We start from the raw sequence: 12,934 nt of genomic DNA on the forward strand, positions 1-12,934 counted from the left end.
TTTATTGACGTTAATATCTACTAAAGTTTAGGTAATTTACATTCGATGAAAAAGTTGGAGTGTGCCAATTAACCTAAGATATTTTCATTGCGAAGAAATGAAAATAGAAGGCAATATAAGGAAGTAGATTATACCTATTGTCACCTGATCCTGATTTTCAACATGAAAAAAATAATTTCCCATGGAAATTGAATCAGGATTCATTTTGTTATAAATTAATGTCAGTAAAACCAACAGTTTAAAGAGAGTAAGACTTCAAAGAACGGTCAATGACCAGTTTAACACAACAGCAGTCTGCTTTAAAGGTAGTTTACAGACTTTCGTGTTTTGTGATAAAACACAGTTGCAAAAGCACTGTTTCACGTCTCCAAAAAGCAGTTTCCTCTTAAGCGCTATAATCTGCTGCTTTATACCTTCACGTCTGGGTTAAGCCAGACTGATGTTAAGCCTTGCAAATTCAAGAGGAGAGTTCAGAGCAAAAAAAAGAAAACATTCAAAACAAACCACCCTCAAGTTGTGACCTACTTCTGAAATTTTTGCTTCTTAAACTGTCCTTTTTATTTTTCGTTACTCTTCTTGTTGTGGTCTTATTTATTACAGAAGTTTTTATTGTTGGTTATTTTCTGCTCCCTGTGGAGTGAGCAGCCGCTCCTTGTTGAAACTGTCGCATCATGGACTGAAGGCCCTGAGTTCCACCTGAAAATAAAACAATGGTGAAGCATGGGGTTATAACTTTGTTACAAACATCTTTTGGTCACTAGGCCTGCACACTCTCTGGTGAATCTTCCACTAAGGGCATAAACAGTTTCCGACTTTCAATATATATCATGGGCAAACTCTCTTATCGTTTAATGTGTGAACGGACCATAGTGTAACTGTAATTATCTTTCTCTATTTTCAGTAAAATTAGCTGACTGAGAGGGCGTGAAGAGCTAGTTTCTGATTAAACGAATTTATTCAGCAAGTTACTCTCAGCCTCTAGCAGCACTCACTAACAAGATTAGGCAAAAAAGAACATTTAATAAAGCTCACTGACAAGAAAACAAACCAATAGCCAGTTGTCCTTAAATTCAAATACCGTAACACTGGTTGACCACGAAAAAATAAGCAAAGTTTACTGACCCATTTGTTGAAGAACTCTGGGATCCATCATTTTAGCCATCTGTTGATTAAGTTTGGCCATCTGTGATGGATTTACATTTTTACTCATGTCGCCACCTGAAAGAGAAAGAAAAGAAGAAATTGGAGATTAGTAAATAGGCTTTAATTTTTCAAATCCTTCTGTATTAAGTAAAATGATGTCAAAGCCTAGCACTAACCTAACAAAGATAAATGCTGTTGTATTACATTTTTGAAAAGTTACTGATATCTAATCCTTTACACTATAATTGGTTACCTTTCTGCCCTCACTGTAGAAAGATACATAAAATGACCAAAAATGCTTTTTGGCTGCTAACAAGGAGGTGTAAAAAGAAGTCTAAGGTGCTATCTACCACAAAGCCTGAAATGTTAGCTATCTCCATCCCCTGAACTGTGAACAAAAAGAAAATCAAGTGCTCTACCTTTAAACAAGCCCTTTATTCCTCCCATCTTTTTAACCATCGCGGCGAATTTTGTGTACTGAGACAAAAGTTCCTGCACCTCACGCACTGACACGCCACACCCACGTGCAACACGCGTGCATCTTCCTGGTTGGCGGGAAAACAGTTTGGCGCCATTTGGACTGTCAAGCTCTGTAAAGAGTATTCAAATTTTGTAAATTCAGTTTGTAAGCATGGTGGATAGAAGGAGTTGCGATAGAAGATTCTGGGGAAATGCTTACCTAGTGATAAGTGATATATACTTGAAATTAAATTTACTCATTTTAAAAATAATAACTCATAAAAAATAAGCCAAGCCTCATGTAAGGTCAATCATACCTTCATCATTCATGCTGTCCATAATTGTCATGAGTTTCTTTAATCTCGCCATAGACTCTTGCTCATTTCCTTTGGACAAAAAGTCACTGCTAAAGCCTGGAATCATACCCTACAAATAGGAAAAAAAAAAGAACATCATTTTTCCTGGTTCCCCTTAGTTCATAGTGACTAGGGGATATGGGACTCGACCCCCCCCTCCCCCCCCGAGGTTGGCTTCCTCCGGTACCACTCGATCTTGTCTCCCCCCAGGAGAAAAGTGGTTCTCTTACACCTAGATTTAAGTGCTTCCATGCCATGAATATTTTGCCCATTTCTTTCTTGTGTTTTCCATTTGGTATAAGGCATAGAACTGCGATGCAAAACCATCCACCAGTTGGAAGAGTTTATTGACAAAGTCTTAAAACATATGGCAAAGAAACCAGTCCTTACCATGATCTGGCCAAATGGTCCCATCTTCATGATGTTCTGGAACTGTTCATACATGTCTCGTAAACTAAAGACACCTAAAATAAATAAAGTGACAATATCAGCTTTCAATTTTATCATTTATTCAATGATGAGAAAAATAAGTGACAAAATCAGGAAATAAACTCTTGCTTGAAATCATATCACTTCAAATTTACTAACCATGTTTAAGTTTGTCAATAAGTTCTTCATTGTCCTCAAGCTTCAGTTCATTAACTTTGTCAATCAAGCCTTCAATGTCTCCCATTCCTAATGAAAAATTACAGAGCAGACATATTAGTCAAAAAGAAAGTGTTTATTAACTAGTGAAAAGGAGGTGTAACCCTGAGCACATACACTGAAGAGATTTCTATTGTTGCATAACTTACCCAATAATTTACTAATAAAAGGCCTGGTTTTAAAAGGTTCAAAGTCATCAATGTGCTCTCCAGTACCAATAAAAATAATAGGACTTTTGGTGGCTGCAACTCTGCAAGAAAACCACAGGAAGTGTGTTGGGGAAAAAAGCAATCTCTATAAACTAATTAAACAATGACTACTTTCAATGAATGATGCACAACTGAGAGAAACAGGGGCAGCAAGTATTCATAAAGAGCTTGGTAAAAGGGTTGATGTTGCATTGAATGTATACTTAACTCACGTTATATTGATATTGATGATGATTCAATGATGATGATGATGATAATGATGATGATGATGATATCAATGACGATGATGATGATCCTGAAGATAGGATGATGATAAAATGGTACTGATGAGGTAGCTACAATGTTGCAACTTTGTTAGTAAAACTTTGAGTTGGGATTTTTTATTGTGGGGTCGGGGGTGTACTTACGCACTCAATGCACCTCCACCCTTCGCATGTCCATCTAATTTAGTAACAATGACTGATGCTACATCCACTTTGTCTTTGAAGGCCTTGGCCTAAAAAGAATTTTTAGTTACAAAATGAAATAAATGAAGTCAACGAACAAAATCAAAGACAGAAAATAATGTTCATGACAATTTTTAACACTAGAATGTTATTAAAATGAGTGGAAAGGATTTGAACCAAGAAGTACCCTCCATCATGTGAATGGAAAAGTAACACACGTTTATAACACATAAGACTAAATCAAAGTCGTTAGAAACATCAAATTTACCTGTGACTCACATGCCTGACCTATTGTTGCATCCATCACAAATATCACATTGTCTGGATTCTGAAAAATAGTGAAACAAAATGAACAAGCTGTTGTGGCTAAATGCAACTGATGTGAAGTTAAACTCAAGACAGTTACAAGTCAGCAGTTACTGCCTGCATAGATGTGCAGGGTGCCCCAATAATTTGCAAGTAACTGACTATCAGCACTCTTTTGTTGGCATTTCTGTTATTTGTGGATATCTCTCATCTCGCCTGTCACAAATCATCCCAAACCTCCCATAAAGGCAACAGATTTTTTCTGGAAACTATGTCTGTCTTTATCAATGTAACATGTGCCTAGGTGGTGGTCTACCACGGGGTAGCCATGGAAACATTCACAGATTCAATGATGCCTGTTTGACTCCTCAACCCACGCTACAACACCACCCTCCATCCCCCACCTGTCAGCAACTAAGCCCAAGCTCATGCTTTATTGATGAGTTTATTACATGACAAAAAAGTCGTAAGAAACTCCAAAGTTTCCCTGTTAAGACTCCCAGCTGACAAATGTAGCGCAAGTCAATACTGATTTTGTACTTACAACTGCATTAGAGACTTGAAGCATTTCCTCAAAAAGTGACTCCTCTTGCTTATGTCGTCCACTGCGAACAGTTACATGTTTTATTAGAAGGTAACTAAATTACCTCACTAAAGAATGAACTTGAACAAAAACCTCTCAAATTTCTAACAACTAAAAGCTAATCAAATTATTTGAGAGTATATAAACAACGAGAAAATAGCAAGGAAGAAGAACACACTACAAACATACCTGGTATCTACAATGATTATCTCAAAGTTTTCTTGTTTAAATTTATCTACACCTTCTTGAGCTATGACAACAGGGTCCATTTCAGTGTAACTGAAAACGATATTGGATTCAAGTTCAGACAAAGTTGTATTAAGTACAGTAGTTGTATGACTCAAATAAAAACTACTATTAATATATTTTCATGGGTGCAGTGACTGAGCAGTTGACAGGTTGGACAAGAAACTTTGCCCCACTTTGCCTCTCTTCATCCTGGGCCCAGTTGTTCGAAGGCCGATTAGCGCTTAACCTGGGGTTAAAGTTAACCCTGGTTTCTTTTTCTTATGTTCAAAAGCTTTTTCTCGGATAATTTTCTCCGTTGTTTTTAGAGCTTCCAATCATCAACTTGTAGACAAAAAGAATTAAAACTGAAATGCTTTTTAAGCTTTCAAATCTGAATTCAAATCTTGCACTAACCCTGGATTATCTTAACTCAACTTCGAACAACCCGGCCCAGGAGTATAAATGGATACTAGTGATATACTAATGGGGGGAATCCTGCAGTGAACTAGCATCCCATCTAGAGTGTGTAGTAATAATTCTTAAGTGCTTCAATCTAAATAAACTGGGATTATCACCAGCTGTTTGAGCTCCATTAGCCCACAGTGAACCTATACCTTGATGGATCATGCATAGATTTGCAAGAATAAATCAAACAAAAAGAAGGAAAAAATGATTATGCTGTTACCTTCCATAAAATGGTATTCTAGCTTTAGTGGCATTCTGTTTGAGCTGATCAAATGCACCTGAAAACGGAACAGAATCAAATATAGTTTGTAGTGTCTGCTTAATACAGATTGCATTGTGCATATAGTTTTTTTTCAATTATTCCTGAAATCGATATCTCAAACTTCAAAGTGTTTGGGTGTACAGTAAAAGTCAGAAATGGCCTGCTGGACCAGTGTCATCTTGAAAATAAAATGGTCTTTTCTCAAGAACTTTTGATTAAATCCTATCACTACAGTGAACACTATTCAGGAAACTGATCTGGAAGGACAGTACTGATTAATAATGATGAAACTGGACTGATGAGACTGGATGGGTCTGGCACCACAATTCTGAATAATGAATGATACGCATCTTAACATGTGTAGTTCTGAGTTTGTACTGACCTGCTCTGAACGTGTCTGCACAAATTAGACAAGTCTTCCAACCTTTCCTCTGATAAAAGTATGCTAACTGCAATAATTACAAACAAATAATGTCATGTTTGCACAAAATATTATCAAGCAAAAACTAGTACAAACTATTTTAAAACGAATGGAAGGCAAAAAAAAGTTGAGAACTGACATAAGCAACAATAAAAGTTACATTTTTCAATAGTGCATAAAGATGGCCTAGAGCATGTTTCAGTTCGCTGTATTATCTTGAAACGTAACAAAAGAGATACATTCTGTATGTCTTAAGAGGATCAATAAGTCAAATTCAATGGCTATTTTGGCTTCTGGGCCATTCATTGATGTTATCTATTACCAAGGTTTAAGTTATGCAGGGCTTTGATACCTAACTGCTTAAGTGGAAAATTTGAAGGGATGTGATAGCTTTAAAACAAAGCCTCAAGTTATATGAACTGCTTTAGCCTCATTTCAAACTGCCTTCTTCTTTTTTATCGCGCAAGATATATGAGACTGCCAGTTACTGAAGTCATTTTAATGTTACTTAAGGTGATTCCATAGTAAAAGAACCTAACATAGGTTTTAGCTAAAACTTGGTACACTGATGTAACAAGTCAAGAAGATGATAAAAAAGTAATAAAAAGTGGGGGTCACCGTGCTCGTTTTGACGTCACAATGCTGACAAATGCGGCTATTTAGGACCCTTTTACAAAAACCGCGGGCAGCGCAAAACTAGACAAAAAGGAGAGATTTTTTCGATGATGCATGTGACATCACACAGAATTTGACTTTAATGTATTGTTTATCCACTTGCGTACCAGAAAAATGCCTTTTAATGCCCTTGTTTTTACTTTACGCTCCAAAGTAGAATTAAATTGAACGCACGCTTTTCGACCCGTGATGGCTCAATCCGTACAATTTAGTAAAATTGCCAAAAAACTGAACATAGATTTGTGCCAATTTTTTTCTCATCGAAAGGAAGCACTGTCCTTATTAAAATCATGAAATAAAAAATGGGGGTCACCGTACTCGTTTTTGCGGTAGAGCTGCAGAAAGTGCGCACCAAACGCATTTTCTCCGATTTTTGAGAGAGGACTGGGGCGAGTTTCAAAATAGAATGTATGTGATAGGGGGAAGAAAGTATTAAAAAATCCGTTTTTACAGAATTTACATCGAGATATCACATTTAGGACACAATGTGATAAAGAAAGTGTTTAAATGAAAATCAAACTGAGTAAGCACAAGTTAAACATCCACTATCGAGGTTCTCCGAGAGGAGGTCGAACTCAGCAACACGCGTACTGCTTACGTTATGCAGATTCCCAACACATTGAGTCTCACCTCGGCAAGAAACAACAGCAAGCAAAAGTTCCAATAGTGTTTCTCTTCAGTCAACTTCATTTTAATAATATTACTTCACATGCTCTTTTTTACGGCGGCCATCTTGTTATGCGCAGTAAGAGATGCGCAGTGCAAAACTAGGGAATCACCTTAATGTCATTTGTCTTCTGGCTGACTCAACAAAGCCATACAGTGAGGTTCACAATATCCTCCCTTCTTGAAAATATACATTTTGTCGGATGTTATAAAGATAAATCAGAAGTTATGACTGTACCTTACTACAAGTGGTTGTCTTTCCACTTCCCTGCAGACCAACAAACATGATAACATTCTGTTTTCCTTTAGTGGGATTCCAAGCTTTCACACCAGGATCAACAAGCTGTGTATATGGAAAAAAAATCAGTAACGAAGTGCTTTTAAACAAGTTGAATATACAAATAGAAGTGGCTTGCATAAGAAAATGCCACACCTGTTTTCATGTACATCACTCCAAATTTAAACAAGTCAGGAGAAAAGAGCTTAAATGAGCATGAAAATGGGAAGGAGTTAAGACAGAGAATCACGTGGTAAAAATTCACGACCATTGGACAGGTTCATGTTCTCTATAAAACTTTTCATGAAAGAAATTTGAAACTGCTGTCAAGAATTTACACAGTATGAGAGACATGTTTTGGTTACTGATCAAAAGTCTTGCTTTATACCCTTTCTGATAGCCTTTATGTTAGCTGTTTTTTCTCTCTGCTAAAAGAAGAGACAGTCAGAATATACACGCCAGCATACCAGGCTGGCTGTTCTTATCGCTGTGGCTGTCTAATTCCATTATAAAATGGTGGTTGATAGCTAACCACTAATCTTCACCACACTGACCTTGCAAAGCTCCTGGAACACAGCATGTTGAATCATTCTTCTCTTGTTTAATCCTGCAGCCATGTCATCAAAATCAATGGCAGATCTGATTTAAACAAAATACAAAATCCAAAAATTACATTTTGTGTACATTTCTTTACAAAGATGACAATTTTGAAGTTCAACAGTAACAGACTTTTTTGAATCTCTTTACACAGAGACTTGCTTGATGTAATCTTTGAAAATAAAATTGAACAGGGTTTGTACCCTTTTTTGAACAAAAAATTCAAGGACTTTTTGAGGACATTGAGGGACCCATTTACCATTTTTCAAGGATTCCATTCAGTGCAAAAAAGAGCCCTGAATCCTAGTCTTTTCCAGTTCTTCCTCACATGAGCAATTTTATCCTGAAGGTCTTTCTGTTTCCTTCTTTCAGGCACTTGAGAATCGGGGTTGGATAAAGTTATAGAACCAAAATTCAAGGACTTTCCTGCACTGACTTCAATTTTCAAGGACTTTCAAAGCCTTAAATTTTTATGCTAAAATTCGAGGACTGTTGAGGTGCATGCCAACGCTGATTGAAACACCAAAATCTAGCCAAAAATATAGTGACAATGTGGGTTGCCTATGGAGTTTTTATTTTTTTATTTCATTTTTTTTACCTGACATTTTCTCTGAGTCTTTTAACAAGCTGTACATTAACGTCAGCCTCCAGCAATGCAGCACATACTTCCTTAAGCATAGCACCAAGGACCTGTCATTAAAAAATTAATACAACATTGCCATGACTGCAGACCTTGGTTTCCAAACAGTACAAGGGCATCCTGTGTTAGCAGTATACAACCAGTGCACTGAGTGGCTTTTTTTATTACAGTATTGTGATTGGCTGTATGAGTACAAGAGGAACAATAAAACAACTCTGATGTCCTTGACATCTCGTACTAATATAGGAAGTTTAATGCCTTTAGTCAAGTTTAGATCAACTTCACAAAGGATGATTCAGACATTTAAACCATATTGTAACATATGAAGCATTCCCTTTGTGACAATTTGGTTAATCCTCAGAACCTTTTCAATTGACGATGTATTGATGTTGTTAAGTAAAAATTGTAGTTGATCACAGTTAGGACCTACAAAATTAGAAGGTTTAACAGCCAAGGCTAAGTTGTGGGAAGCCTGGTTAGCTCTAAGGCCTTGTTTATATGGAGAAAAGTTGCCCCGGTAAAAAGGGGTCACCCTCTCAGCTGAATCAACCTTTGTGAGTGTTTATGTGAGAAAAAAGTGTAACCTTTGCCCAAGCCAAGAGCTTAAAAAAGTGCTCGTGCACACACTGATTGTCTCTCTTTGACTGAGTTGATCCAGCTGGGTGAGCTAAAGAGTTTTTGTCACGAAAAGTTGGTCCGGCTAAGAGGGTGACTCTACAATCAAAAAAGGGAAAACCAGCTAGGTAGGTCACCTGTTCTAGCCTGACCAGATTTTTTGATTCTAATGTAAAAGGTTCACCAAGTTTTGTAAGGAAATGTAGGAAAAGAAAGCTCGTCCAGGGTAGCTCGGGTAGGGGAGTAACTCTTCTACCTGGGACAAGTTTTCTCTTTATAAACGAAGTGTAATCCTGGATTAACTGCAAATATAACAAAAAAGTTGTCCTGATAACTAATTCTAGATCTCACTGCACCAGTTCTCTTTCCGACAATTTAGTCTTCATTTTTAATTCACCCAGATGTCATCTAGTCCTCTACATAACGAATCCACAAACTTTCTCGAAACTTTCTAATCACTCATGACTCATCACTACAAGAGCCTTGAAAGATCAGCACTTTGGACACGTACAAGTTTTTTGAGAGTTCTTTTCTCACACACAAAGACAATGTTTCAACAAAAAATTTTCAAAACGGCAAGGATTAAACAAAAACAATTCAAAACATAATCACAAATGAGATTAATGTGAGCAAACTTTGACATCCCAAGGGTAATTTCAAAAAAGGAAATCAATATACTAATTTTATCTCACGCACACTGAGACCAACCATTAATCCCTCTGTCATTTACATTTATCTCAATAGTTTTCCCTGAATTTAGCGATGCTCTGTACGAATAAGTTGAAAGTTAATTACATGCCGATTCCAGCAGGTAAAATAAGCTGTAAGATAAGTTAAATTTTAGAAAAGCAAAAGGCAATAACTCTCTCCATACCTCTTCATTGATAACGGTAGCATTGCTCAAAGAGCGAAGTGCTGTTGTGATTTTACGTCCTAAGTCCGCGAGAACCATTTTGAAGGAATATCAATGTTTTCTTCTTTTCTTTTTTAACAAATAAAAGGTCAGAATTAAAATAAAACGATCATAAATACACAGCTATAATGCCACAACCTTGGTCGCCATTTTCTTTTTGTTCCTTGTTTATCTTCATGTACAGCGGGTTTACCTTTAAGGCTACGTCATTTGTTCTCATTCTTCCTCTTCCTCACTAGCCGAATATCTGAAAGAGATTGACACTAGGATGCACGACAATGGCGACGTTGCTGTCTTGTGCGTCTTGCTCCCTGGAAAGAAACAATTTGCTCAAATGCTCAAGATGCAAGTCTGTTTTCTACTGCAGTAAGGAATGCCAAAAGTTACACTGGAAAGCTCACAAACCAATCTGTAAGCCAATCCAGAAGTTACCAACACCAGATTTCAAGTCAAAGTTTCCACAACCACCTAAGAAAGACTCACAAAGCCTAGCAGCATTTGTTTGTAGTTCTTTAAAAGAAGAATATATCAGTGTAATTGATGACCTCTTCGAAGACGAAGAGGTAATAAACATATTGGAAGATGTAAAAAAGCTTCACACCTCAGGAATTTTCCAAGAGGGGCAGCTGAGCGGAGGAAAAACAGCTTCTGATGATGAACAGAAATTCATAGAAAATAGAATACGAGGAGATGAAATAACTTGGCTGGAAGGAAACGAAAAACATGTTCCGAACATTGTGAAGTTGATAGAGTTTGTTGATAGCTTGGTTTTGTCTTGTTGCGAGTTGCCCGGTGGACTCAATGGGTATCACATTGAGGGGCGTGCCAAAGCTATGGTAGCTTGTTACCCGGGCAACGGGACAGGTTACACGAGGCATGTGGACAATCCTGATGGAGATGGTCGTTGCCTCACTGTTATATATTATCTTAACCAGGGGTGGGGTGAGGACAAGGGTGGAAAGTTGAGAATTTATCGAGAAAAACATCACATTGATGTTGAACCTGTTCTTAATAGGTTGCTAATGTTTTGGTCTGATGGTCGAAATCCCCATGAGGTTTTACCAGCCCACTGTACCAGGTATGCTATTACTATATGGTATTTTGATGCTGAGCAAAGACGTAAAGCCAAACAGCATCATAGTTTTAATGATATGGGACATCTTGAAGCAGAATTTGCCTTGATGGATGTTGAAGCTAAGAGAAAAGAGAGAGATTTAGCAGAAAAGAAGCTTAGGGAAGAATCTGAGAAATTGGTGAAAAACTTACTCTCTGATGAGGACTTGGATGCTTTGTCTGCTCTGGTTAGACATCATCCTAACCCTAATGAAGTACTCACTAGTCTTGGTATTGATAAGAGTGTACAGGAAGCTTTATTAAAGCTACTAGTTGAAAGATAAATACCCTGGGTACCAGAGGTTTTTTCTCGTGTGCGACGATGAGCTTCGTTTCGTCGGCCGCAGGTCGACACGTGGTCGGCCGAAGGCCGAAGACACGAGCTGCGAAGCTTTTCGCGCCGGTCACTTTTTAAGACTTGACTGAAACCGGAAACCGCGCATGAAAAAGCCTCTGGCACCCAGGGTAAAAGATAAGAGGAGTTGAATCAAATTGTTAGCGAGGCATCTGGATTTGGTACTAAAATACACCGGAGAGATAAGGCCATTTCTGTACCGCAATAAAATACCATTCTGTAAACGAGTGTGTAAGAGTGTGAAACAGGTTCACAGGTCTTACATGAAAACCACTAAGGAGCACTGTAGAGTACCTATTGCTCGTTAAGAAAATATACATTAGTTTTCTTTGGCAAAGGCTGTCTCAAACTTCACGTGAAATTTAATATCTTGTTTCATTGTTTATTATTATTTGTTTGAGGAGGGTTTCAGTAAATATGACTCGGAAGTTAGCTGCTTGGTAACATTCCAAATTCCTGCATCAGGTGTCAAACCGATTATCATCTAAGCTCTAGCTATTTACCAAAGCTAATCATCTCAGTCGCCTCATGTTCAGAGTTAGAATGGCCGTATTTATACTAGGCATTTACAAGGACAAATTTAACGACTTGCTGTTGAGTGCGTCGTCTGGTCTTTACATTCAGACGACTGTCAAGTGTGTTTAACTTAGTCGTCTGACGTTAAAAGGGGTCTGCCTAGCCTGCATGACAGGTGCTTTATGAGCCAAGCGGGGCGAACGCGATATTTCGCTCGCGATATTTCCCTTGTCTCGCGCTTCGCGCTCGGCGCGAAATATCGCGTTCCCCTGCTTGGCTCATAAAGCGCCTGTCATGCAGGCTAGGGTCTGCCTTAAATTATTTCCCGTATTTCCACTAACGAAGTTGTACGCATGAGACGTCTGAGAAGTCTTAGGAGTCCTCTAGAATGAATGAAAACGGCCAATCACTTCGGCCTAGTCAACCAAACTACCAGAATACCCCATTAACAAATACGCAATGTCTCGATTTTCAAAGAAATTACAGTCATAAAGGCACCGACGCGTTTACGAAAACTGTTCCAAATGGTTTTCTTTATATAACCTATACCAAAGTATCCTAGTTATCCAGTTATCTTGCTTTAAAATGGTAACTGACTTAATCCCCTTACCATTTTGGTAATTATGTGTTTTATAAACACACAGTGGACTCAATCTTCACAATGTCAATTTTTTTTCAGAAAGATTGAATCAATTAAACAGTATCGTCTGTTGCTATTGAAGGTTTAACCGGTCTTGGCATCCTTTTCATCCTCATCTGACAATTCCAAGTCACAACAGTCGCAAAGGGAAACTTCCATTTCTTGTAGAGAGACCCTTGTTCCAGGAAAAGCCCGACTAGATAGAAATTCCCTACACTTTTTCTCAGCAGATTTTCCGTGGACAGCTTTCAACAAAAAACAAGCTGCTTCTTCCGTAATAGTCCCTTGGTTTTCACGATCCAGCATTTCAAATTCCCACTTTAAATCGTTCATAAGAAAACTGCGGCGATCGACTTCATTTAGAACGTCAATGATCTCTTCTTTTAAGCACAAGTCGCAAAAAC

General features: G+C 37.9%; 2 protein-coding genes across 2 annotated transcripts; one reads left to right on the plus strand and one right to left on the minus strand.

Annotated features, from left to right (window-relative positions):
• Positions 1–421: 421 nt before the first annotated feature.
• On the minus strand, positions 422–10,087 carry LOC140924687 (signal recognition particle subunit SRP54). Its single transcript, XM_073374709.1, has 17 exons — positions 9,868–10,087; positions 8,337–8,428; positions 7,696–7,780; positions 7,103–7,207; positions 5,485–5,551; positions 5,061–5,118; positions 4,337–4,426; positions 4,109–4,169; positions 3,527–3,586; positions 3,220–3,308; positions 2,753–2,853; positions 2,547–2,633; positions 2,349–2,422; positions 1,920–2,028; positions 1,563–1,733; positions 1,123–1,218; positions 422–696 (listed from the first exon to the last, which is right to left on the minus strand). Exons 1-17 carry the CDS (start codon positions 9,943–9,945, stop codon positions 617–619), a joined length of 1,503 nt encoding a protein of 500 aa, XP_073230810.1. The 5' UTR covers positions 9,946–10,087; the 3' UTR covers positions 422–616.
• LOC140924688 (egl nine homolog 1-like) lies at positions 10,062–12,003 on the plus strand. The gene has a single exon (XM_073374711.1). It carries the CDS (start codon positions 10,185–10,187, stop codon positions 11,301–11,303), a length of 1,119 nt encoding a protein of 372 aa, XP_073230812.1. The 5' UTR covers positions 10,062–10,184; the 3' UTR covers positions 11,304–12,003.
• The last annotated feature ends 931 nt before the right edge of the window (positions 12,004–12,934 follow it).

Source organism: Porites lutea, chromosome 14 (genome assembly GCF_958299795.1).
Source record: "Porites lutea chromosome 14, jaPorLute2.1, whole genome shotgun sequence".
NCBI lineage: Eukaryota > Metazoa > Cnidaria > Anthozoa > Scleractinia > Poritidae > Porites > Porites lutea.